Genomic DNA, 27,922 nt, shown 5'->3' on the forward strand with positions numbered 1-27,922 from the left:
GGACACATGCTGGCCGGGTCTGATTTCAGAGCTCTTGCCAGGGCTTTTAAAGCTCTCTGGCTTGCCTGACTGTTACGGGTTTCCTCTGCTGTTCGGAGCTGGGCATTAGGGATCGGGACCTGGGATTTTCAGGCAAACATCCCTGTGCTCTGTTCCTGTAACCCTTGGATCAGGTGACGAAAAGCATAGAAGAACCGTTAAGAAGGATGGAGCCTGTTGCAGAATGAACCCCTGGTAGGTGTGACCTGAACAGAGTGTGGGGGTGTTTCTTCCTAGTCAAGCTCTTTCCCCTCCCTGGGTCTTAGCTTCCTTATCTATAAAGTGGGCGTAACATAGTCATCTTGCAGGGCTCTTGGGAGGACAGACTAAGATACTATGTCCAAGAAGATAACTATTATCCTCCGGAATGATTAAGAACGCAAAGAATTTGGGGTGCCTGGCTGATTCAGTTGCTGGAGTGCATGACTCTCGATCTCAAGGTCGTGGATTCAAGCCCCGTGTTGGGCATAGAGGTTACTTAAAAATAAAGTCTTGGGGGGGGTGCCTGGGTGGCTCAGTTGGTTAAGCGTCTGACTAGATTAGGCTTGATCAGGTCATGATCTCGCGGTTCATGGGTTCCAGGCCCGCGTCGGGCTCTGGGCTGACAGCTTGGAGCCTGGAGCCTGCTTGGGATTCTGTGTCTCCCTCTCTCCCTGCCCCTCCCCTGCTTGCACTCTGTCCCCCTCTCCCTCTCAAAAATAAATAAACAAATTTATAAAAAAGAATAAATGAAGTCTTAAAAAAAGAATAGTAAGAATTTATCCCAAATGTGAAATATCTTAATTACATAAGGGAACATGATAGGATTAGAAATGAAGACACATCAAAAGCTAAGAACCAGTTGACGCATTCAAACCTCCAGAAACCAGAAGACCAGTCATAATGATGCCCTAAAGGCACTTGGTTAGCTCAGTGGGGTTAAGCATCTGACTCTTGGTTTCGGCTCAGGTCACGATCTCACGGTTCATGAGTTCAAGTGCCCAGTTGGGCTCTGTGCTGACAGTGTGAAGCCTGCTTGGAATCTTCTCTCTCCTCTCTCTCTGCCCCTCCCATGCTCATTTTCTCTCTCTCTCTCTCAAAATAAATAAATAAACTTAAAAAATAGATTTATTAATATATTATTATTTTATATTTATAAGTATAAATATAAATATATTTTTATAATATCTATATAATTTTATTGTTATAAAAAAGTTTAATAAATGCCTTTAAAGGTGGCCATCTTGGGGCACCTGGGTAGCTCAGTCGGTTGAGCGTCTGACTTCAGCTCAGGTCAGGATTTCGCGGTTCGTGAGTTCGAGCCCCGCGTCGGTCTCTGTGCTGACAGCTCGGAGCCTGGAGCCTGTTTCAGATTCTGTATCTCCCTCTCTCTCTGCCCCTCCCCTGCTCATGCTCTGTCTCTCAAAAATAAATAAATGTTATGAAAAAAAATAGATTCACAAAGTTGTTACTGTTCTGCTGAAGATTTATCCATATTGTTGTATGAAGTTGGAGATTACTCATTCGGTGTGTGAATATACCTCGCATTTTTACTTTGTTCCCCTGACAGTGCCACTTGGGATGGAGGTGTTTTTTTTTTTTTTTTAATAGAACTGTTCTTTGAAATTAAGAACAAGGAAATTTCTAATGAGCATTCTTTTAGAGGACCCGCCTACGTTGGGAGGCTGAAAATACTGAGTGGTATAATGTCTACCTGCCAAGGTTGGCTTAGTCAACTTACAAGTTCTTCAGTTCCCTTGTTCAAGTGTGGCCACTGCTGTGGTTGGACAATTCACACCTGTATTTGATGGCAAGCCTCACAGCAGTACAAGGTCCTTTATGAAAGGGTAACTATCTGGGTCTCCTGTAATGGTTCATGGCAGTCTTTCTATTTAAGTAGATGTGGATGACGGTGGTTATCCACGATCAGGTGCGCTAGCAGAATTATCTGCCTCTTCCACGCCATCGTAAGGATGTTCCAGGTATAGTTTCTACGCTGCTATAAACAGTGATCATTGACCAACCATCCACCTAAAGACTAGCAAGCATCCTCAGATGTGGAGCTTAATGTTTCCAGAATGTCCAGAAATGTCATTCATTGATTCTGTCATTTATTTCTCAACCACTATTTATTGCTCAGCTCTCATGAGCCAAGAAGAGATCTATGTGTGAGGAACACAGCGCTGAATGACAGAGAGAGACTACTCACCCTCACGGAGCTTTCTGACCACCTCGTGTTGGGAAGCGGATAGTGAATCCACAAGGAAGTAATCCTGTAGTATGTCAGAAAGTGGTAAGACAAAACCCAGGGAATTCCTGGGTGTCCAGGCAGGAGACAAAATCTCCCTGGATGGTTCAAGAGACTTTAATGGGAGGGTCATTTGCAGGGCTGTGAAAGGGTTAAGGATACATATACCAGGGCCACTGAGGCACCCAGACACCAGCAACAGTGAAAAGCTGTTAGCACCCCTTCAGACAAGGGATAGAAAAAGAGTTACTGCAGCCCAATGAGAGGAGGCAGAACTTGGGGTCAGGGTCGCGGGGGGGTTGCATCTAGCATATTCTATAGCCATGGAAAGTAGCTGCTTCTGTCTGTGAAAACGGGCCAAAGCAGGAAGAAATACCTTGATGGCTATCTTTCCTGTCTCTGACACCATGGTGTATTTGAACAAGCATGGGGCTGGCTGGGAAGAGAAGCAGACCAACAGAAACAGCAAGGGTATCTTGCCCACCTGATTAACAACAGCCCCTGTACAATGATTAGTCTCTTGAGGACATGCTCACAGGACCAAATACCTTCATACTCATTCATACTCAAGTGTCATTACAAGGCGAATGTCCACACATCTCTTCCCCAAATTTCCTTGTCACCAATTCTTTTTCCATAGTCTCCAACCTGTTGGCCAACCCAACTACCAATATGACTGTGTAGATCTGTAACTCAGGCCATCTTTCCACCCAAAGGAAGTGGACAATAGGTACTGCTCGAGTTCTGTGCACAGCAGGTCTTCCTTCTCTACCGTGTGTCAGAGCCACTCTTGAACGGGATCATCTACCTCTAGCTGATGCCAATGTATCAGACAGACTCATCTGTAAACCATCCCTACCTACCATTTTCCTTTAACGGAAAGCAAAGGCCATCAATGAGCACAGGTGGGTATCACGGAGTTTTAATGCAACGTACTAGTGCCTTCTCTACCTGCTTGGGCCAAAGGTCAGTTCTCTCTAACTGAGGTGATCCCTGAAGGCGCTGAGAGCTGGCTGTCCGCTGACTGCACTACCAACAGCTGGGGCAACAAATCCATCACTGAAGAGGTACCTGAGTGACACATCACAGCATCTATCACAGGAGAGGGGAAGAGGCAAACTGAGAATAAGTCCCTCTGATTTCATGGGTGATCAGAGAGTGTTGGTAAAAAGACGATGAGGAACTGACGGATGCCTGAGGAAGTGATGGGGATCTGTGCCAGACAGATGTTCTAGGCAAAGGACCAGCAAAGTGCAAAAGCCCTGAGGCAGAATGTGCTTGGAATATTAAGAAGGCTCCACACTCAGCTCCAAACCCAATGTGGGGCTCGATCCCACAACTCTGGGATCATGACCCTGGGCTGAAATCAAGAGTCAGACACTCAACTGACTGAGCCACCCAGGCACCCCAGTTTTTTATTGAAGCATAATTAACATGTAACCTTATAGTAATTTCAGGTGTGCAACATTGATTTGAAAATTCTATACATTTTCAATGCTCACCTTGATAAGTGTGGTCATCATCTGTCCTGTATGATGTTATTACAATATTATTGACTTTATTCTCTATTCTGTGCTTTTCATCTTTATGATTTATTTATTTTATAACCAGAAATTTGTACCTCTTAGTCTCTTCTCTCTATTTCACCCATCCCCCAACCACACCCCTCTGGAAACCACCAGTTTGTTCTCTGTATTTAAGCGTCTAGTTTTTGTTTGTTTATTTTGGGTTTTCATGCAGCATTTGTTTTTCTCTGACTTAGTTTACTTAGCCTAATACCCTCAAGATATGTCCATGTTGTCACAAACGGCAAGATGTCATTTTTAATGGCTGAATAATACTCCATTGCATACATATATCTTCTTTATCCACTTATGTATTGATGGACACTTGGAATGCTTCTGTAGCATGGCTGTTGTAAATGCTGTAGTAAGTATAGGGCTGTATATATTTTTTCAAGATAGTGTTTTTGTTTCTTTGGGTAAATACCTAGTAGTGAAATTACTGGATCATATGGTATTTCTATTTTTAGTTTTTATTTTTTTATTATTTTTTAACGTTTATTTATTTTTAAGAGACAGAAACAAAGCACAAGTGGGGGAGGGGCAGAGAGAGAGGGGGAGACCCAGGCTCTGAGCCCTCTGCACAGAGCTCGACGTGGGGGTTTGAACTGTGAGATCATGACCTGAGCTGAAGTCAGTGCTTAACCAACTGAGCCGTCCAGGTGCCTCGGTATTTCTATTTTTAATGCTTTGAGGCCCTACATAATGTTTTCCAGAGTGGCTGTACCAAGTTACATTCCCATCAACAGAGCACAAGGGTTCCTTTTCCATTGTGGTTTTGATTTGCATTTCCCTGATGATGAGTGATGCTGAGCATCTTTTCGTGTGTCTGTTGGAGGGCCTACATATCTTGTAGGACATGGTTCAATGTTTGGCTTTTGCTCTAAATGAGATGGTAATCCTTGGAGTGTCCAGAGGAGAGAAAAGATGTGATTTGACTTTCATGTACACCTGTTGTACTGGGACTAGGTTGTGTGGGGACAAGGATAGAAGTGGAGAGGCAGCTGGAGACTTTTGTGACAGTAACCCAGGGAAGCAGTAATGGTGGCCTTGGCTTGGCTTCATTGGGTAGAAGTCAAGGTGGTGAGAAGTGCCTGGATTCAGACAGATTTGAAGGTAGAGCAGACAGGATTTGCTCATGGGTTGGATGGAGGGGAACAAAAAGAGAAGAGTCAAGATTACTCCCAGATTTTGACATTTTGACTTGAATGACTAATAGGATAGAGTTACTCTTCACTTTCCTTCCTTCCTTCCTTCCTTCCTTCCTTCCTCCTTCCCTCCTTCCCTCCCATCTTTCCTTCCTTCCTTCCTTCCTTCCTTCCTTCCTTCCTTCCTCCCTCCCTCCCTCCTTCCCTCCCTCCCATCTTTCCTTCCTTCCTTCCTTCCTTCCTTCCTTCCTTCCTTCCTTCCTCCCTCCCTCCCTCCCTCCTTCCCTCCCTCCCTCCCTCTCTCCTTCCTTCCCTCCTATCTTTCCTTCCTTCTTTCCTTCCTTCTTTCCTTCCTTCCTTCCTTCCTTCCTCCCTTCCTCCCTCCCATCTATTCTTCCTCCTTCCTTCCTTCCTCCCTCCCTCCCTTCCATCTTTCCTTCCTTCCTTCCTTCCTTCCTTCCTTCCTCCATCCGTCCCTCCTTCCCTCCTTCCCTTCCTTCCTTCCTTCCTTCTTTATTTATTTTCTTTTTTTTTCTTTTGAGATGGGGAAGACTGCAGGAGGATTGGGGATGTGGGTGAATTCCACGTTGCGTTCTATGTTAATTTTGCAACCCAGTTAAATCTAAGTGGAGGTGTTGAGTGGGAAGTTGGGTAAGCCATTCTGGAGGTATGTCCAGCTGAGAGAGATCTAGGCTCAGGTTATACATTTGGGAGTTATCACAGGTAGGTGGTATTTCTAGACATGCAATGACATGCAAGCTCTCCTAAGACTTGAGTGTAGACAGGGGGGATATTGGAGGGCTATGCTCTTTGGTACTCCCATCATCCAGAGACTGGGGACTTGAAGTAGTGTCATCAAAGGAGACTGAATAGATGTGGCCAGTGTGGTGGGGGAGACGTAAGAGAGCAGTGTCCAGGAGCCTGGTGAAGACAGTATTTGAAGCAGGAGGTGACCGCCTGCATCTGATACTGCTGATTGGTCAAGTGAGATAAGGTCTGAGTGGTGACCTTGACTTTAGTCATGTGGAGCCAGTGGAGACATTGACAGGAACTCCTGTGTGAAGATTATCATGAGTTCAGTTCTCCTTCAGTCTTACTGTCCATGGTTCTGTAACAAGCCAGCCCTGCAAGGTGGCTCACGATCCATCCAAGCTCCCTGCACCTGATGCTTTGAAAACATGGTCTTCTGCATACCTTGATATTTGGATGAGAGCCTTGCTATGTCTGAGAGATGCTCGGGGACACCGGCCCTTGGAGCTTGGTTGAATAATGTTAGGCAGCTTCCACTTTTCCCCATGGCCCTGGAGATGCAGAAAAGCAGGACAGGGCAGCAGGATCTCTGGCATGGACCTATGTTTGGGCTCAGATGCAGCTCTCAGGGGGAACAGTGAAAACTCACATCCACTAAGGGTGGGGGGGGGTTCCTTTTTCTGTTTATGGCTTGACTGCCATAGACAAGGGATATTCCAACCCAAAGCATGTTGCTTAGTCTACAAAAAGATTCTTGCTCCAAATCCCAGTCTACTTTATAGCCCTACTTTAGGAGAGAAGCCTAAAGACTGGCCTGACCCTGAAATAAAGGTATTTTCTAGTCCAATAATTGAGAACTCAGACTGAGCAGTGTGAATGCATCTGTGGGATTGGGGGCCATTCCGGGAAACCCGGGGCATGAAAGCCGCAGTCTCACGCAGAGCAAGGCCCCCCGCCTGTCTTCTTACCTGGAGCCTCTTCAGCATCCTTGGTCCCAAGCAGAAGCCATGTTTTGAATTGAGTGTAGCTTCAAATCGCCCTGACCCATCGCTGGATCAGAGAGAAGGGCTCCCTCAATGGCTTCCTCCTGGCGTTTTCAACCCCTTGACTCCTCCCACAAGGTGCCCAGGGCCCTGCCCTTGGACAGTCTCACCTAGGGAGGAAGGAGGGGAGAGGATTTGTCTCCCACTGTGCCCCCAGGAGCCTTCCAGCCCTGAGTCTGAATCTCCGTTCCGCTCCTGACTTTTTGTATAGTCTCAGGCATACAGTTAAACCTGAATCTCATGGCCATCTTCTGGAAATGGAGACCCCAATACTACCACCTTCGTAAACGTGCTGTTGTGTAGACTCAGAATATTTTGAGTCGGCCGCCATCTTTTTTTTTTTTGCCACCTACCTCGTAAGGGGAGACATGGACCCTTTGCCCCCCAGTCCTCCGAGCCTGGTTGGAGGAGGCCATCGGGAGCCCCTGCTGGCTGCTTCTCGTGATGGATTCCTTAGTCAGAACAACTGAATGCCAGCAGCTTGGAGACTGACTCATCTGTTGTTGAAGTAAGTAGACCGTAGACATGGACCAGTTCTGTACCAACAGACCCCAAACGGGCATTCAGCTCATACCAGAAAAGGGCAAAGGTTGAGTCCTTACTTCTAGGAGGAATGGTGTCGTGCCTGGAGCATTGTAGACACCTGAGGAAAGTCACTGAATGGTTAACTCAGGGTGGATGGTGTCCAGGCTAAAAATGGTTGCTGGATTGGCATTCATTGGATCCTGGCTTTCTCCCCGGCGCGGCCACTGAGATTTCACTCTTGTTTCCCCACCTCGCTGGCAGGGGCTCAGACTCCATCTGGTTTCCTTAAATACCCAGAGGACCCGACACACTGCTTTGCACATGGCAGATCGTAGCAGTTAATCCTTGCGTTTCGCTCGCTAAATGCCAAGTGTTATTCTAAGATCTTCACACACATTAACCCACTTAGTCCTCACAATCCCCGCAAAAGGGGGGCTATTCTCTCATTTTACAGATAAGAAAAGTGAGGCACAGACAGACAAGTGACTCACCCCAGGTCAAGATGGGGGGAGCTGAGGTTTCTGTTGAGGCAGTCTGGCTCCAGAATCCGTGCCCTCAATCACAATCTATATTAATTCCTTCAAAATTGTAAAAAATAAAATGGTCTATTTGATAGAACATATGTGTGCATGTGTGTGTATGTGTGTATGTATATATATATATATATATATATATATATATATATATATATATAATATATTTATATATGTATATATTACATATATATATTCATTGATAGATATTCTCCCAATGCACACATCACATACACACATATATACAAATATGTCTGTGTGTCTGAGGATTTTCTACTTGTGCACCATGGTCTTAGATGTCGGGGAATGCAGAGAACAGTCCTTGCCATAGAGAAGTAATTTACAATCTGTAAGAGGGAAACAGGTATATAAATAGATCATTTCAATATACCGAGGAATTAAACTCTACCGGGGTCTGTCTTAGAGCAAAGCTATATGGAACTGAGACACCTTGGCTCTTTTCCCCTTTTTTTAAATGTTTTTATTTATTTATTCATTTTGAGGATGAGAGAGAGAGAGAGAGAGTGGGGTGGAGGGGCACAGAAAAAGGGGGACAGAGGATCTGAAGCAGGCTCTGTGCTGAGAGCAGAGAGCTTGATGTGGGGCTTGAACTCACAAACCACGAGACCAAGACCTGAGCCAAAGTTGGACGCTTAACAGACTGAGCACCCCCGCCCCCCGCCAACCCAGGCACCCCTGTTTCTTGATGTGGGTGGTGGGTACAGGTTATGTTCACTGTCTGAAAATTCACTAAGCGATGCATTTAGGGTTATGTGGGTTATATACTTTAATATGATCGACACTTTAAAACACTTGAAAGGAAGAAAAGTGTCTTGGGAGCTCAGAGGATATAGCAAAGATTCAGTTTTGGTCGGAGCCTCAGGGATCAAGCACCGTGTGTCCTGCCCCGGCATCTGATCACTGCTTGTCTCTCAAAGTGCCACCTGGGCCCTCCGATGACATCAGCTTCTCTCATGTGGCTCCAGAAAATGCGTTTTTCTCTCTGGCACCTTCTACCGCATTCTGCACAGATATGTCTTGTTTTGCTTTGCTTTTTACATTTTTTTTTAAGTTTATTTTATTTATTTTGGGGTGGGGGGAGAGCGTGCAGGGGAGGGCCAGAGAGAGGGAGAGAGAATCCCAAGCAGGCTCTGAGCTGTCGGTATAGAACCTGATGGGGGCTGGAACCAGGAACCACGAGATCATGACCTGAGCCAAAATCAAGAGTCTGATGCTTAACCAACTGAGCCACCCAGGTGCCCCTTGCTTTGCTTTTTAAAAGCGAACTGAGTGTCTCTTTGTGAACCTTTCCTACGTGGACACACAGGGGTTATGAACCATACAAAGGACGCTGTTCACTGTGGAGGGCAGAGGCCACTGGGTACGGAACCCCCTGCTCTAGGTGAGGAAACCATGCAGGAGACCTCAGCACGCCCTCCTGGTCGGGCTTATTCTGGCAAAAATCCATCCGACATCTCTCCAAATATGCCTGGTTCAACAAACCACAAAATTCCATGCGACCATCATTCATTGGGCACATACCTGACTAGAGCCCCAAACATGAAGAACTTAGCTGATTTCTCCTTATTCTGTGGCTACCGTTCGGCATAAGCAGATCAAGTGATTTTATTCGTAACATTCAGGGATGGTTTGTTCATTTTTCCAGAAATGACACATTCACTAAACACATGAATACTTTCTTTAGATGAATCTAAGTTAGGGCATAATTAGGGTTGTTATAATTTAGCAGCTTATTTAAAAAAAAAAAAAAACAGCAACCTAAATTATGTGTTCAGCAACCTGTGGCCTCAATGATATGTTAGTTTAAAATACAAGTTTATATAATATTATAACAACATATTAGGAACCATGCAGAACACCACTGCTTTAAACAAAACTTGCACGTTTAGCAATGTTTATTTTTTATTTTTTTTAAATGTTTATTTTTGAGAGAGAGACAGAGACAGAGCACATGAGTGGGAGAGGGGCAGAGAGAAAGAGGGAGACACAGAATCCGAAGCAGGCTCCAGGCTCCGAGCTGTCAGCACAGAGCACAACGTGGGGCTTGAACCCACAAACCATGAGATCATGACCTGAGCCAAAGTTGAACGCTCAGTCGACTGAGCCACCAGGAAGCCCCATAGCAATGTTTATTTTTAGAAGCAAAGTGCCTAGCAATTTAAGTACAACATTTCCAACATTTGTTCTACTTAGTTGCGATAAGGTGTCACTCCATCCGGCTGTTCTCATTTTGTTTTATCATTTGATTATGCTTCTAAGTAGATTTTACTATAGGTAGAAATTAGGAAATTTCGAAGAAAATATATATTTAAAGTAACACAAAACTAATTTTTTAAATTTAAATTCGTGGCTTCTTGAAGAAAATAAAAAAAGGAAGTATGGGATAGTCACACATGATATCAATCTGTGTCTGTTAATTAAGGGGAAAAAATTCTGGATACTCTTCCATCAACAAACATGTGCGGGCAACACATTTTATACTTTTGGTAGTTAGAACTTTGCTTTCCCCTGTCTTCAAAACTTCTTACCCTCAGTGTTCACATGTCCCATCTCCTTTGGTTACCTTGATTAAACTCACTGTCAGGAAAGCCTGAGATGCTGATTTATACTACAGTGTCAATGGTTGATATCTTCTGTAAGAGTGATCTCACTTAAAGATACTGGCATTTTACCAGGAATCAGTAGCTAAAGCCAAAGGTGTTTAATGAAGGGTAAGATGATGGGTAGAAAGTTTACCCGGACCACAGCCTTCTGAAGTCCACCCCAGAGATGTTCGTTGTGGACGTAAGTGCCTGGCTGGTCTGCCTCTGCAGAGCTGGTAGCTTGTGGCTAGCACATGGACACCTTCCCTGGGGCATTTGGTGGCAGGTGCTCAGATGCACTCACAAGGGCATGCCTGGCAGGGCTGGGAGCAGCTTCCATTTCCCGAACACTTTCCGAAGCCTTGGGTTCCGGGAATTTGTGTTGAGAGTGCTTACTGCCTTTCCGTACCCTCTGCTTCTCTATGAACTCCAGGCGGGCTGCCGTGTATCTGTTCACGGCCATGACCGACACAGCCATGCAGAGCGCGAAAGAACCCCACGCGAGGCTGTCAACAAAAGGCACAGTTAGGGAAGAGTGTGGGGCTGTGATTTCCTTCCTGCGGGAGGTCAGTCTGATGAAAGTCCAGCTCGTAGTTCCACTGAGCTCGGACCCGGACTTTGGATCACAAGTTTCGGACACCAGCCAACAGTGTTGTTAAGAGAAAAGATTTCGGAGTCATTGTGCCCAGTGTGCACTGCGGGTTTACGCCCATCTCTTAGGAACTGTGCACCCTTGAGCTGATGACTTCACCTTTCTGTATCAGTTTCCTCATCTGCAAAACTTGACGGATAGTAACACTGCTCCCAGGGCTAATGTGTGGGAAATACTCAGCATGGGATCTGCTGATACAGAAGTGTTGCTTTTTTGTTATTGTTGCTCTTGGCTGTAACGCAGGACACCAGCCCTGGGTGTTGTTACTTTATATCCCCACCCTCTGGAAACCTGTTGCGTTCCGAGATGATGGTCTAGCTACACTTTTCATCTTCCACAGAACAAGGAGGAATGACAGAGAAAGAACCTCTGCCAAGTGACGAGTGTGTGTTTTCAGGGGACGAAATTCCCAGGTAGAAGAGAAGCCTCCACCTCCAATTACCTACAAAGAAGCCTACTGTAGCTAAGTTCTAAACTCGCTCCAGAGTTTCCAATCATCCCTAAACATGACTTGACCCTCAAGGACACCAACATCTAGGGGGAAAGCCCAACAACAAACAGAAAAAAAAAAAAATCCAAAGAAAAGAGCTAAGAACAGAAGAAAACACCAAGAAGAAAACCTTTTGATTACTATCTACAGAGACATATGAGAAGCTATTGCATGAACAAAGCAAGATCAGGATATTTAGAAAAGGAATAATTAGAAAACAAGAAAGACCTAGGGCACCTGGGTGGCTCAGTAGGTTAAGCACCTGAGTTCGGCTCAGGTCACGATCTCCCGGTTCATGGGTTCGAGCCCCGTGTTGGGCTCTGTGCTGACAGCTCGGAGCCTGGAGCCTGCTTTGGAGTCTGTGTCTCCCTCTTTCCCCGACCCTCCCCTGCTCACACTCTGTCTCTAAAAAATACATAAACATTAAAAAACAAACAAACATGGGCGCCTGGGTGTCTCAGTAGGTTAAGCATCTGACTTTAGCTCAGGAGATGATTTCACAGTTTGTGGGTTCGAGCCCCACATCGGGCTCTGTGCTGACAGCTCAGAGCCCGGAGCCTGCTTCGGATTCTGTGTCTCCCTTTCTCTCTCTCTCTCTCTCTCTCTCTGCCCCTCCCCCACTCACGCTCACTATCAAAAATAAATAATAAAGACATTTTTAAAGAATGTAAAAAAGAAGGAACAGAAAGCTAAGAAATGGAAATAATCAAAGAAATAATACCAGAAAAAAAACCCCAGAATTCTAGGATGTGAATATTCCAATTGAAGGGCCCGTCAAGCACAGGAAAGGGAGAATGAGTGTGAATGAGAGATTTTCCCTCCAAGGTGCATCATCCTGACATTTCAGAATACCAATAATAAAGAGTAGAAAGCAGCAGCTTACCTATAAAGGGACATGAATCAGAATAGTATGGAACTCGTGCCAGAAGCAGTTGATTCTAGAAGGAAATGGAGCCACACCTTCAACATTTTAAGGGAAAATGATTTCCAACAAAGGATTATGCACGCTGCTAAATTATCAAATATAGAGCATTGGATAAATACATTTCCAAATATGCATGAAATAAAATAATATCTTTGCTCCTCGAACCCTTTCTTAGAAAGCTACTGGGGGATGTGCTCCCACAAAATGTGAATGTGAACTAAGTTAGATAATGACATGGGGCCCAGAAACAGCTCTCTGCTCACAGCACTGTGGCAAGCCTCCGGGCAGGGGGTCCAGAGCGGAGAGGAATGTGCAGGGTTTTGGTTGGGGCTGGAAGAGTGGGATAGGGGGAGACAGAATTGAGAGATTGCTATGTTTATGCCATTTTATTTTCAATTTTTAAACATCTTTAAATGTTTTTATTTATATTTGAGAGAGAAAGAGAGCAAGTAGGGGAGGGGCAGAGAGGGAGGGAGACACAGAATCCGAAGCAGCTCCAGGCTCCTCACTGTCAGCCCAGAGCCCGACGCGGGGCTCGAACTCATGTACTGCGAGATCGTGACCTGAGCTGAAGTCGGACGCCCAACCGACTGAGCCAGCCAGGCACCCCTATAACTTAATTTATTCTTTAAAAAAAATTTTTTTTAATGTTTATTTATTTTTGACAGAGAGAGAGAGAGAGAGAGAGAGAGACAGAGCATGAGCGGGGGAGGGGCAGACAGAGAGGGAGACGCAGAATCCCAAGCAGGCTCCAGGCTCTGAGCTGTCAGCACAGAGCCCGACGCGGGGCTCGAACCCACGAGTGGTGAGATCACGACCTGAGTGGAAGTTGGAAGCTTAACCAACCCATGATTTTTTAAAAATATATTATTTTTAAGCAATCCCTACACCTCAGGTGGGGTTCAGACTTACAGCCCCAAGTTCAAAAGTCATACACTCTACTGACTGAGATAGCCAGGCACCCCTGTTCAATACTATTTGAATTTTAAAAACTATTTGTATGTACTTCTTTGATTAGAAGTTAAGTAATTACAAGTAATAGGAAACAAAACAAAACAAAATGATATTGGAACCAATACCGTTTTTTGAGAGAGATCACGAGCAGGGGTGGGGGGAGGAGGAGAGAGAGGGAGAGAGAGAATCCCAAGCTCGGCGTGGAGCCCAACGCGGGGCTCAATCCCACGACCCTGGGATCATGACCTGAGCTGAAATCAAGAGTCAGACGCTTAACCGACTGAGCCACCCAGGCGCCCCTGTATAATGTGACATGACTGAGACTTTCTGTTAGGAACACAACTTATCTGTCCATTAGAAGCAGGGGCAGGGTCTCTCATGATTGAAGTATTTATTAGGCAGCATTATAACTCAGGACTCTTCCCCGTAAGCCATGTTTAAGAATGGGATAACATCAGTATCCCCATTTATTTATTTATTATTTTTATTATTATTATTATTTAATGTTTGTTTACTTTTGACACAGAGAGAGACAGAACATGAGCGGGGGAGGGGAAGAGAGAGGGAGACACAGAAGCTGAACCAGGCTCCAGGCTCTGAGCTGTCAGGACACAGCCCAACGCGGGGCTCGAACCCATGAACCGTGAGATCATGACCTGAGCCGAAGTCGGACACTCAACCGACTGAGCCACCCAGGAGCCCCCAGTATCCCCATTTCTTGAGGGCTTCACCCTTTGCCAAGGATTTTACAAACATAATCTCTTTGAATGCCTAGGGACACATGAGACAGGTCTCATCACCTTCCAGATGAGAGAGCTGGGCTCCAGAAAGGTTAAGAAATTAACCCAAAGTCAGACGGCAGAGCGATGGCCAAGGTCGGTAGTCTTACAGAACCTGCGTGTAACCCTGCGGGTCCGTCGGGGCTTGGGCACCACGGCCAGCAACTTACCAGTATGACCAGCCGTAGTCCCATGTCTGAGGCTTCCAGTCTTCGGGACCAAGGTTCACAGCGATTTGAAAGATGGTTGTGTACATCATGTGGGCCACCATCCCGAGGAGCCCTGCACGAGGAAAGCTTTGTGAGCCGCAGGTGGGGATGGGGTTTCCCTACCTTGCGCGAGTCAGGAGCGTCCTTCTTGAACCCTTCCAAGCAGGTCCCCCATCTCACATTCACACCAATTCCTCGTTGTCGTGAATGCATATGGCGTGTGTTCCTCTGACGTGTTGTTCCTCCCGTGGCCACCTCTCCCCCTGTGTCATGCCCCTGTGTCCCTGTGCTCAGAGGCACCGATGCTCCAGTCTCTCCTTCCCTGGGCAGCGGAGGGGTCCTTGGACCACGTTTGGCCTGAAGCCACACTCCACGGGGTTCTGTTCTGTTACTTCTTTTGCGTGTGGATGGTTTGCTAACTCTGGGATACTTTAGGGGAAAATCTGAGTACGGGGGGCAAGCCTGGGTGGCTCAGTCGGTTGAGCATCCAACTCTTGATTTCAGATCAGGTCATGATCTCAAGTTTTGTGAGTTCGAGCCTCACCTCGAGCTCTGTGCTGATGGCACGGAGCCTGCTTGGGATTCTTTCTCTCCCTTTCTCTCTGCCCCTCCCCTGCTCGAGCTCTTTCTCTCTCTCTCGAAATAAATAAACATTAAAAAACCCAAGAAAGTTGCCTTGGATTTCATTTTTAAATGCTGGCTGTTTCGTTGTTGTATCTTTCTTTTGCGGGGACTCTAATCTCACGCGTGTGTTTTTTTTTTAATTTTTTTAACGTTTATTTATTTTTGAGACAGAGAGAGACAGAGCATGAACGAGGGAAGGGCAGAGAGAGAGGGAGACACAGAATCAGAAGCAGGCTCCAGGCTCTGAGCCATCAGCCCAGAGCCCAATGCGGGGCTCGAACTCACGGACCACGAGATTGTGACCTGAGCTGAAGTTGGACGCTCAACCGACTGAGCCACCCAGGCGCCCCTCTCACGCGTGTTTTCATTGGATAAATGTATGGCAAATGGTGGCCAGGTAGGGATCAGCTTCAGGGGCCCAAACAGAAGTGAGTTTTAATTGATGGGGGCAATTATTTATATATTAATGGGGCCATCTAAAGTCCTTGTGATGTAAACCCTCCAACAGTCTACTTGACACTGTTTGCACACTTGAAACTGAACAGATGTCCAGAAAGAGGCTTACTCATGACCTTGGCAGGGGTCGGGGGGAGCACTGGAGGGTGCCAGGACCTGGGGAGGAGTCTCCAAGAGCCCATGGCCTACCTCTTTGTTATGAAGATCCAGAAATTGGATTTTATCACCCTATTCGCTGATGATAAAGCTTGGGAAAGACTCCTAATACTTATCACGCACAGAAGTGAGCTCCCAGCTGGACTGATGCACTGTTAGCAGGGCTTGGAGTATGGGGACAGAGAAACAAAGGAAGTCATCTGTTGAGGGTCCTTTTCTTGATGGAAAGCCCACTCAGGAGACCAAATGAAGCTGCTCTGATACAGAGGAGGATACAGAAGGAAGACCGCCACCCCAAAGAAAGGGAGTTCTTTATTCTTACACGTACATCGAGCTTGATAATGACTTTCAGCAAGCAACCATTTCTTGCATTCTTCCCACAGAGTAGGTGCATTTACTTAATCATCACTATAGCCACTGGAGGTAGCTGGCTTAGAGAGGTTGAGTAACTTGCCTGGGGTCACACAGCACTCACGTAGCAGAGAACTGACACCCAGGTAGGATTTCCTGACAAACTACTGTGCTACATTAGGCAATTTCTGTTCTCAGAGCCAATGTGTCTCCTTCCCAAGGTTGTGATAAAGACCCAGTAATACATTTTATTTTCCATCCCCTTTCTTTTCATCCGTCAGCCAAAGCATCATTGCTTTCCCCCGCCCCCTGCCCCTCCAGTGGGATTTATTCAGTGACTTCTCCGGTGGACCAGCCAGCTGTCCTGCTGAACGGGCCGTTGACAGGAGAAGAGCCAGCCTGTGCTTTGGCAGTGGGGACAGACAGCCCAGAGCTTTGTCCCTCCCGCTGGGACAGGCTGTGGGGAATCCCCTGTTGGCTGCTGTCGACAAGTACCTGCGAGCACCGTGAGGGTGGCTACAGAGGCATCCACATTGAGCCAGTGGAAACCAGCGCTCTGAGAACTCACTCCGGAGCCCAGGAGGACGGCACTCGTCAACACCAGAAGGATGTTCAGGATCTCGGCCCCAATGGACAGCCACAAAAGTCCTGCAAAGCGTGAGGATGATAGAGACGCTGAGCCTGGAGAGTTCAGAAGCACCGTGATGTCGAACCCTTTGATCCTGTTCACTTCTAAGACACAAAAACAGGGTGGCCTGGATGGCTCAGTCGGTTGAGCATCCGACTTTGGCTCAGGTCATGATCTCACTGTTTGTGAGTTCGAGCCCCGCGGTGGGCTCTGTGCTGACAGCTCAGAGTCTGGAGCCCGTTTTACGTTCTGTGCCTCCCTCTTTCTCTCTCCTCCCCCGCTCATGCTCTGTCTCTCTCTCAAAAATAAACATTAAAACATTTTAAAGAATTAAAAAATAAAATACAGAGATTGTCAGCATTTAAAAAGAAACAGAAAACAGGGGCTCCTGGGTGGCTTAGTTGGTTAAGCATCCAACTTCAGCTCAGGTCGTGATCTCACGGTCTGTGAGTTCAAGCCCCGCATCAGGCTCTGTGCTGACAGCTCGGAGACTGGAGCCTGCTCCGGATTCTGTGTCTCCCTCTCTCTGCCCCTCCGCTACTCATGCACTCTCTCTCTCAAAAATAAACAAACATTAAAAATATTTTTTAAAAAAAGATTGTCCTTCGCTGGGAGGGGATGAAAAATGAAAACAACAACAATAAAGCAGGAGTCTGATGTGGGGACAGGAGAGAGGCTGGTGGGGAGGGGGTGGCCTCTCTATTCCCCAGCTCAGAAGTTAGTACGTTGTTTGGACTTGACCAGAAGACTTTATCTTGGTCTTTTTATTTTTTTTTAAATTTTTTTATAATGTTTTATTTATTTTTGAGAGAGAGACAGGATGCAAGTGGGTTGGGGCGGAGAGAGAGGGAGGCACAGAATCCGAAGCGGGCTCCAGGCTCCAAGCTGTCAGCACAGAGCCCAACACGGGGCTCGAACCCACGAACCGGGAGATCATGACCTGAACCGAAGTCGGACGCTCAACCGACTGTGCCACCCAGGCGCCCCAATCTTGGTTTTTTAAAGAAGACACCAAACTTAAGGAAGAAGGCAGAGGCGGCTGAGCGTTTAGGAGCCCTGGTTAGAGATCCCGAAACCTTGTTTGTATCTGTGTGGGCCGTTCCTTTGCCCTCCGGAGGGCATCCCGCCCGCTTCTAGGAGACACTTGTGCTGCAGGTGGAGGTAAGAAGACAGAGGAACAGGGAGGGAAGCTGGTGTCTGTGAGCTGTGTCCTGGGGCCCCAGCAATGGGCGAAACAGGTGTAGATCCAGCCTTGACAAAACCTGCACTCCCGCTGGGGAAACAGACCCCGTGAAACCATCACGGATTTGATGAGCGGCACAGACAAGACGAAGCGTGCGGGAGCCCATCTCTTCCCAGCCCTGCGTCCACCGTGGGCCGCCGTGGGCGTATGCGTGCCCTGGGACCCGGTAAACACTACCGGTCAGGGCTTCCCGCCCCTCCCCGCCGGCAAGGTCGGTTGTACCACCTTTTCCAGAGCCCCTGACGACTACAGGGCACATGCAGGGGGCAGGTGGTTCCAGCGCTTGGACTTGACTTTGTGGAAAAACCGCAAAGAGCTCTCTCGTGTCTCCGCCCCTCCCCCCGTCTCCCCCAACACACACAATCAAAGTGACCCACGCTGTGAGGCGCCCTGGTGGACAGAACATGGGTGTTTACCGTGTTCTTCAGCTGGTATTATACTCTGGAAACTTCTACACTTTTCACCTAGAACACAAAGAGAATATACACTCATAAGGATGAGTAACTGTGTTTCTAGCACCCTCACTCTCTTAGGGACAGACTGTGTTTTGAGCACCTTCAGTCTATCCAGGGTCATTTTTTTTTTTTAAGTTTTTTAATGTTTATTCATTTTTGAGAGACAGAGACAGAGTGCAAGTGGGGGAGGGGCAGAGAGAGAGGGAGACACAGAATCCGAAGCAGGCTCCAGGCTCTGAGCTGTCCACACAGAGCCCGACGTGGGGCTCGAACTCACGGACCGCGAGATCATGACCTGAGCTGAAGTCGGACGCTTTACCGACTGAGCCACCCAGGCGCCCCTATCCAGGGTCATTTTAATGGAGAGAGAGACAGAGCATGAGTGGGGGAGGGGCAGAGAGAGAGGGAGACGCAGAATCCCAAGCAGGCTCCAGGCTCTGAGCTGTCAGCACAGAGCCCGACGCGGGGCTCGAACTCGGGAACCGTGACATCATGATCTGAGCTGAAGTCAGACGCACAACTGACTGAGCCACCCGGGCGCCCCTATCCCAGGTCATTTCGAACAAGGATTAGGGGACGTGGCAGATGGCTTTACTGTTCACAGACATGTGCTGGCCCCCTTACCCACCCCACCCACCCCCCAACAGGAACATGATTCAATCCCATCCTGGTGAATCCAGGCTTGGCCATAGGACTTCCTTTGGCCAATGAACTGGGAGCTGGCATGGGGTGGGTCACTTCTGGTCAGAAGCTTTAAGAGCCAATGTTCTGGTTCTTGTTCCCCTGTCTCTGTGATCACAGAAGCACCTGTCCAGATGGAGTCCCCATCAGCCTGGGTCCCTGGATAGCTGTGGGGAGGAGTCACCCTTCGCCAACCTAAAAAATACATGCGGAATGAACTAGGGATGAACTTGTTGATTTAAACCCCTGGGATTTGGGGGCTGTTTGTTACTGAGGCATAATCCAGCCCATCTGGGCTGATACTGCGAGCCTTAGACCACAGGTTCTCACCTTCCCAAACAGCATCCGTTATGGTATGAGTCTCAGTTTGTCTCTGGTTAGAGGGAAAGGAACAAAGTTTGTATTGTTTTTTGTTTTTTGTTTTTTTTAATTTTTAGTGTTTATTTTTGTGAGAGAGAGAGAGAGAGAGAAACAGATTGCAAGCAGGGGAGTGAAGCAGAGAGAGAGGGAGACACAGAATTGGAAGAGGCTCCAGGCTCTGAGCTGTCAGCACAGAGCCCAACACGGGGCTCGAACTCACGAACGGTGAGATCCTGACCTGAGCTGAAGTCGGACGCTTAACCGACTGAGCCACCCGGGTGCCCCTGTAATGATTTTAAAAAACACACTGGAGCAGATTCAGAGCTGTTACCGAGTGACCTCGCTGTTGGCATCCCATCGTGCTTTCTGGAGCGTGGAAGGACGGGGGGAGTTACTGCGTGTGCACCAGAGGCTGCTTATTTCGTGTTCCGGAAGGGTCCCGGAAGCCTGGGAGTATCGTCTGCCATGACAGATGCCCAGATGCCTGCACAATCACCTGCTTCTTCCCTGCAGAGTTCAGGGGAGTGGCTCCAAGGACCCCTGAGGGTAAGTGACTGGTACAGGAGCAATAGGACTCGGGCCGCATTAGGACACCGCCCCTGCTGCATCACTGACTGGATGCAATCTGGTGCACGGCCCGGAAGGTGCCAGAGGATGCAGACAAGCCTGAGCCCCGGAGCTGCTCCCCGTCTGGGCCGGTGGGAACTAAAACAGGGCCAGGTGGGGCACAGATCACTGCCTCTCCAAAGGAATGGCTTTCTCAGCCCTAAACCAAGCTTAGTGGTCCCCGCGTTGGCCTCGCGTCAAGGATTTAATGAAATAATGGACAGGAAAGCCGCTCTCAGTTCCTACGCACCGAAATCTCCCTGAAATAAAATGAGTCGTATGGGGGGCTGTTTGCATGTGGTTAGGGCACAGATTGTTATTAAATATAGCACACTGTAAGTATCCTGAGGGCCAGGGTCACGTCACCTACCTCTCCTGGAAGTTTTCAGGGACAGAAGGAAGCTTGGGGGAGCATCTTTAGGCCGCAGAAATTATTTCTCCTTTGTAGGAGAGAAAACCCCAGGTAACTCTCCTACTCAAGAACCTGCAGTGGCTCCCTCTTCCTCCAGCGCTGAGTCAAGGTTCCTCTTCTTTGATGGCCTTGCTTCCTCAACACACAGCCCTTCCCTTCGGTTTACCTTCTACCGCGTCAGGCTCATGCGGGAAGGACCGTCCGCACAAACAGGTGCACGCTCACGGTGGTGCACGTCTAAATGCCACAGACCTTCAGATTGGCCACGCTTGTCCTCACGAAACACCAAGCGCCCTGGGGCCTCATTGCTTCCCACGTCTGCCCTGCGCCTCTGCTGGGCTCTGGGAAGAAGAGGAACAAAGGCCGGGTTTATGATACAGCCACTTGGTTGAGCTGCCCTGATGGGATTCTTTCTGGCGAACGTGTCGCAGGCTTTACCGGTCACATGACCCGAGGGAGGGCATTTACACAGCCTGGGGGTGAGGATGACAGCACTGGGGACCCGTCTGCCAATCTGTAGCCGCGGTGGCCTCTTCAGCTTCTGAATGAAGCCCACTTTGGATGGATGCAACCGTTTTCCTGAAGATTCTCTGGTTTTGGCAGTGGGCACGGTGGTAGGGTCGCAGCAGCAAAACTTCGGCCAGTTTTTTCCTGGTTGTACCAAGGAAGTCGCCATTGCACTGGGGACATCTCCACACTCACACGCTGCTCTCAGAGGGCCCTTTTGGGGCCGGCGAGCCCTTCTTCACGTAAGCCCCCGCGTCCTCCCCACGAGACCCAATGAGTGAGGCCGGCAGGGGGAAACAAGTGTGTGTCAAGGACAGAATGGGGCACGTAAATCCTCAAGGCCTGGCCTCTGTGCCTGGTTCTGCCATTCAGTAATCGGACCACTCTGAACCTCGGTCTCTTCATCTGTGAAATGGGTGTGATAGAAGTCCTCCAATGACAAAGTTGCGAAAGGATTCTGTGAACTGCCTTATGTTTTTATTTGTTTTGGTTTTTTTTTTTTTTTTTTTTTTTTGAGTGTTTTGTTATCGATAAAGACAAGTGCACACAGCCACATTTTACAGATCTGGAGGCCAGGCGCAAACAGGTCGGTAGAGTCAGGAATCGAAACACCTGAGACCCAGTGCCTTATGCACATCACCCACCTGCTGTCTTTCTCCATAATGCACGGAGGACGAATTCTCTCTCTTGCCTTCCTTGGAGGGCTGCCCTTTCTCTCAGGAATAAAATGGAGGCCAGGTACAGAGCCAGGGGCAGGGCAGAAAAGAAAGCGGAGGCCGGCCAAGGAGATTAGGAGAATTCACAATAGCTCAGAAGGCTGAGGTCAGCCTGGGCCAGATGTCAGGCCGTCGTGACCCCTTGATTAATCTGAATCCTCAGAAATGGTGTTCCTTTTGAATGAGGCCAGCGGGATTAAAAGGAAAAATCTTCATAAATCCCACAAAGCCAGAGAGGCGGGTGTTAACGGAGCTTGGCAATAGAGTTTCACCAGCCAAGCAGGGCAACATGCCAGCTTGGGAACTGGTGTCCGGGTCCCCAGTGCTGGACTCTGGCATCTCTGTCTGCTTGTTCCTCACCCCCTCCCCTCTATGGGGTGCCCAGGCCCCTCTGTCCTTGACCTTTGGGGTTTAGTGCAACAGCGAAGAATTGGAAACGGACACCTTTTCTTGGCTCATTGATTGGACGCTTTCATTTCAAATCTCCATTTCAGAGTGTGGGATCAGAGGCGCTGCACCCCTTTAAAGGCACATTAGGCAGGGGCCCCCGGGGGGCTCAGTCGGCTAAGCGTCCGACTTCGGCTCAGGTCATGATCTCTCCGTCTGTGGGTTCGAGCCCCGCGTCGGGCTCTGTACTGATGGCTCGAAGCCTGGAGCCTGCTTCCGATTCTGTGTCTCTCCTTCTCTTTCTCCCCCTCTCCTGCTCATGCTCTGTCTCTGTCTCTCAATAATAAACACATTAAAAAAAATTTAAAGGCACTGTAGACAATGGCATAAAGGAATGGGAGGAGGTGGCTTGTGCAGAGGATGTCCTAAAATCACACTCCGGATAAGCTTCCCCTGGAAGGTCAGCTTTTGCAAGGACAGAGCTGATTCAGAAGGAAAAGATCCAGCGACGCCTCTGGGGACATCAGAGCTGGGGAGGGGGTGTTGGACTTCCCGAGACCCCTTTCCTGGGCTTTCTCAGATCAAGGGGCACCCTCCCCAGGATGGAGTCCTTACTGTCAGGTGTCCTGAGCTCCCCCCTCCTCCGGGACTCTCTCTTTGAGCAGTTTGGGTGCCCTCCCATTCACCTCCAGCTGTAATCCTTCTCTTTTCTTTTTTTTTTTTTTTAATGTGTATTTATTTTTGGGAGAGAGAGAGTATGCATGAGTAGCGGAGTAATCCCTTTCTGTCATCTACCCCAAATCTCCCAGACACTTGTGATAAATGAGACTTACGAGCAGATGTGTATGGGGACTGATCTTCAACTGGGGGCCCCAGGCTATATTCCGCGGCCAGTGTGTTTTCCTGGTCCCATGCAATGTTTTCAAGACGCTTTAAAATTGGGGATTTTCACGGGGAAATCCAAGTATTTTAGTTTTCTGGAAAACTCGGAGGATCTGACAACATCGAGCACGTAAGCCCTCGTGACCATAAAGTTGAGCTGAGCCAGGGGCTGCCTCTTTATCTGGGGATGAGGTTTCAAGGTCATTGGTATTCTCTGATGACCTTGCTTCATTCGCTTTTGCTGCCACCTTCTGCGGGCATTGGTTTGCGACCTGTGGCATATATCTTTTGTTTTATTCCTTCGTGTGTTTGCTGTTAATTTAGTTACTCTTTAGTAAAAATTTCATTCTAAGCTTTTTGCTCTGGGAGCGTCTCATAACACATGAAGGTGATCATATCTCTCCAAGGGAAAAAAAGGTGTTCTGGAGAACATGCTTCTTCTTGGCTCTTAATAAAGTGATGATGGTATTTAGAGACTGTAGTTTACTCGGATGAACTTATTATCTTAGGAAGCATAAAAAATGTGAGCAGAGGGGTTTTTTTTTTTTTGGATTGATAGACACAAAATTATTCATTGGCAATTATAAGACAACTTCTCTTCAGTTGAGTTTTGGGCACTGTGGGGGGAAAGAGGGAGTCTGGGTAAGACTTTTACAAAGAATGAGGGGCACCTGGGATGCTCAGTCGGTTGAGCATCTGACTTCAGCTCAGGTCACGATCTTCTGGTTTGTGAGTTCGAGCCCCGCCTCGGGCTCAGTGCTGACAGCTCAGAGCCTAGAGCCTGCTTCGGATTCTGTGTCTCCCTCTCTCTCTGCCCCTCCCCTGCTCATGCTCTGTCTCTCTCTGTCCCCAAAATAAATAAAAACATTAAAAAAAAAGAAAATTTTAAAAAAAGTATATAAGATGCACATAAATCAGAAAGGAGTCAAGAATTCACTCTTTATTTCTACTTGGCTTTGTCCATGAAACGTTGAGAACATCAACCCTCCTTAGAATTCAGCCTGTGTTCCTGACAATATATTTAAAAACCTTGCAGAGGTGTGATCCACGAGAAGGCTGTGTGTGTGTGTGTGTGTGTGTGTGTGTGTGTGTGTGTTGGTAGAATGTCAAGGAGATTCTGGGTCTCTAGAGGAAGAAGTGTGAAAGGTCTTCTCACGGCCCCATAACTCTGCTGTCGGCCTCTGCTTAGGTCGAGAAAGCCCCCCTCCTCCCACCTGGGTCACAGGTTTTTACCAGAAAGCCCAGGGACAGGTGTCTAATTTCCTGGCTCCTGAGAAGCAGTGCTTCTCATCTTGTTCATTTAGGTGTTTCTTTCTAGGGAACACTGTCTTGCTGTCTTGCCCAGATCCTTGTCCTGGAGTGACCGTGACCTTGCGTGGCAGGGGAGAGAGTTGCCTCGGGTGACACTGAAGAGACACGTGGGTTAAGTTCTTCCGTAACGAGGCTTCCCCTTCCACCCTGCTTTGTGTTCTAATGCAAATACCTGGACTGTTTTGCCTCAGACACTCTGTCCTGTCTGCCTGGAATATCCTAATCTCCATCTATTAAAATCACAGTCCTGCTTGGAGGCCTGGTACAGTGGCCACCTCCTTTATGAAGCCTTCGCCATGCCCAGCGCTGTGAATAACCTCTTTCTCCTTTCTATTCCAATATCATATGTGAATCTTTGTGGTAACCATGGTCATATTTTTCCTTGTTTTAGTTTCATCTCGATCCTCACCACTGTGGTCCACTCACCTTTGTATCCCCCCATTCCCCTCATCTTGTGCTTGACAAGGAAATGCTTTTTAGTGAATTTGTTCCATGCTGCTTGGAACGCCCTTTCCAGAGGGCTTTGCTATACTCCAGGGCATGCTTCTCTAACTCTGGTGTGTGTCTTAATCACCAGGGGAGCTTATTAGAGATACAGATAACACCAGATAGAAAAGAGAGCTGAGGGGAATAAAAAACAATGCTATGAGGATGGGAAAAGAAAAGGCAATTAGGAACTCCAGGGAAAGCAAAAGGCTGTACAAGAAATTTAATGTACTGATAGCACCTCCTTGATTCTGTAATGAACCAATAAATAATTATTGGTTTATTGATTTATAGAAAACAACAATGTAAGTATATTAGGAAGATGGGAGAACAGACATAGGATGTGGTGGTATGAGAGATTTATCCTTATCTGTCATGACAGGAAGTCAATAAATCATGTCTAACATGAAGACAGCATACGGTTTTTGAAACATGGAGGCAAATACCAGAAGAAACAACTGAGCTAAAAGTGGTTTCTCTGAAGGGTGGGACCAGGTTATAGAGCAGGAAGGCAGCAGGGGACTGTTGGTTTCTCTTATAAGTGTTTTTAAATGATTTGATCTCTTATCTATGTATAAATATTACCTTACTTAAATATATATATATATTTTTTAAAAAGACTGTGGATATCTAGACCCCATTTAGATCTATCGAACCAGAATCTCCTGTACTGGGCACCTGGACTTGTATTAACTTGCTGGGCGATTCTCATGCACAACAAACATTTGATAACCGGAGTGGTGCTTATATGCAGCTATGGAAATAGAAGTAGGCAGACCTCACGTGGGGACTTGGAAGGGGAGTGGAAATTCCCAAGCAACTTGCCTATGGGTTTGGTGACTATATTTTCCAAACTGAAAATCTGAGACTGCCTTCAGTGCCCTCCAGAATGCAGGATCATGAGCCTCCTGTGTCTGTGGGGTAGAGAGAGAGGATGTATAGGAAGATAGTGGCACCCCCCAGAGGAGAGGGGCAGGAGGCCCTTCCAGTAGCTTTAGCTCCAGGTACTATTGTATTGTGTGTACCACACTTAAAGCAAAGGCCATATGTACTGACGGGGACACATGGAAGGGTAAGACTAGGCACTGGTGGCCCCCAGTGGGGCAGGATGGAGAGGGGTAAGCAGCATTGAGAGGGTTCCTACTTGGAGCCTTTTACTTAGACCTCAGAAGAAACCACTAATGCTATAAGGATGAAAAAAAGGCAATTAGAAACTCCAGGGAAAACAAAAAGCTGGTCAAGAAATTTAATGTGTTAAGCCTGAGGTCAAGAGAAAAAGGGGGGGAGGTCCTCTCCTTTCCACCTCGACGGGTGTGCTTTTCTAGTAGGAAGGGCAGAGCATTGTGGCCCCAAGCATGGATTTGGGTTTGCCCTCAGGCTGTATGACACTGCAGAGTTCAGCTCCTCCCTCCTTAGTTCCTTAGGATGTAAAACAAAAAAATTTTTTTTCTGAAATAGGTGTTCCAAATACCAACCATTCCCTTCCCTCTTCTCTCTTGTCTTCCTCTCCCATTTCCCTTACCAACTGGCAGAAGTTCAAAAGATATGGAACCAGGGCTGAGTAATATGGCAAAAGCAGGGTTGGGCTCGCCAGCCATATGACCTGAAACTCTGAGCCTCAGTTTCCTCACTTGTGAGCTGAGGAAATAATACCTACTCTGCAGGGTAATTGCAAGGATTTCCAGAGACAAAGGTCTAGCTCGTTAAGGATTCTTACTTCTTGAAGGTGCCCCCCAAGAGGGAGGATCCTTTCCCACCGATGATGATAAAAGTCAATTTTCCAAGAGAACTTGCCATTTCTTTTTTTTTGTAAGTTTTTAAATTTTATTTTTAAGTTTATTTATTTATTTTGAGGGAGAGATAGAGTAAGGGGCAGACAGAAAGAATCCCAAGAAGGCTCCACATTATCAGTGTGGGGCCCGATGCGGGGCTCGAACCCACGAACCGTGAGATCATGACCTGAGCTGAAATCAAGAGTCGGACGCTTAACCGATGGAGCCCCCCAGGTGCCCCTGAGAACTTGCCATTTCAAGACGCCCTAAAAAGCACAAGGGTGCGGCTTGGGGTCAGACGGGGCCACTTTGGGTTCTCGGGGGATTGGGTAGACACTAGCAAATGGTCAAAGCGCATTCTTACAAACACCCCACATCAGGCACTGTTGCAAGGCAGGGAAGCCAGTCATTTATGCCTTATAATAATTCTTGCTGACATACTGCTGTCATCCTATTTCACAGATGAGAAAACGGAGACCCAGAGAGGTGAAGAAGCTCACCCAAGGATACAGAGGCTGTCAGCGGCATCACTGGGATTCAAACCCAGGCAGCCTGGCTCCCGAGCCCCTGCCTCTGTCGCCCCCACCCCCGGCACCTGCGGCCACGCTCGCTCACCTGCGCTGCCGAGGTTTTCCTCACAGGACTGCCAGAGCCCCACGTGGAACCGGCTCTGGATGAACCTGTCGTCTCCCGTCTCCCAAATGTACTGGACGGCCTGGCTGTCGTCGTCCCTCCTGCCACCGCCGTGGCCCCTGTTGAGATGAATGCATCCTAGCCCTCCCGGATGGTCCTGGCACAGAGGCTTTGCCACCCTGCGGGTCCCCTCGCACCAGTGGCTGCTGCCCAGGGCGGCGAGGGAGAAGGCCAGGGCGAGGCAGACGGACAGTAGGGCGTGCACCTGCTGTCTCCCGGCCCCGTCCATGGCTGGAGGAGGCGTGCGGCCTCGGGATGAGCAGCGGGCCGCCTCCCCGCCTCCGCGTGCTGCCCGCCCCTCTCAGCCCTGCCATCTGGCACCCTTACGGGCTTCTCTCCCATCCCCGGGGGCCCCCCAGCGTGTGACGCCCGTGTGCGCGCCTGTGGCCTGAGAAGCCGCGGGAGAAAGAAAGCACGAAGCCGACGTGTTCCCATCAGCTGCGTTCGCGCCCCCACCCTCCCCAGGGTGTGGGTGTGTAGGACGATGCCGGCTCTGTTTTTGTCTTTTTAAACCCGGGGTAAAATCCGCACAAGACAAAATTCACCATGGTGACCATTTTCTACTTTCATACTGCTGTGCCCCAGCCTCTAGTCCCCTCTTCATCTTGGGACCCCGGGGGGCAGAGCTCCCCTTCCCTGTCCCCGGCCCGGGCACCCGCCACTCCACTTCCTGTCTCTACCAACCGGGCCACTCCGGGGACCTCACACAGGTGGGGTCATGCCGTACCCTCTCTTCCTGACCGGCTTCTTTCGCTCA

General features: G+C 48.1%; 1 protein-coding gene and 1 long non-coding RNA gene across 2 annotated transcripts; one reads left to right on the forward strand and one right to left on the reverse strand.

Annotated features, from left to right (window-relative positions):
• Window positions 1-45: 45 nt before the first annotated feature.
• On the forward strand, window positions 46-16,528 carry LOC123602999. The gene is made up of 3 exons (XR_006714673.1): window positions 46-234; window positions 7,131-7,277; window positions 16,308-16,528. It is a non-coding gene; the product is annotated as an uncharacterized LOC123602999 (long non-coding RNA).
• On the reverse strand, window positions 9,906-27,920 carry GSG1L2 (GSG1 like 2). Its single transcript, XM_045487363.1, has 5 exons — window positions 27,088-27,920; window positions 18,314-18,361; window positions 16,522-16,674; window positions 14,401-14,512; window positions 9,906-10,936 (listed from the first exon to the last, which is right to left on the reverse strand). Exons 1-5 carry the CDS (start codon window positions 27,392-27,394, stop codon window positions 10,678-10,680), a joined length of 879 nt encoding a protein of 292 aa, XP_045343319.1. The 5' UTR covers window positions 27,395-27,920; the 3' UTR covers window positions 9,906-10,677.
• Between the last annotated feature and the right edge of the window lie 2 nt (window positions 27,921-27,922).

This window comes from Leopardus geoffroyi, chromosome E1 (assembly GCF_018350155.1).
Source record: "Leopardus geoffroyi isolate Oge1 chromosome E1, O.geoffroyi_Oge1_pat1.0, whole genome shotgun sequence".
NCBI classification, from domain to species: domain Eukaryota; kingdom Metazoa; phylum Chordata; class Mammalia; order Carnivora; family Felidae; genus Leopardus; species Leopardus geoffroyi.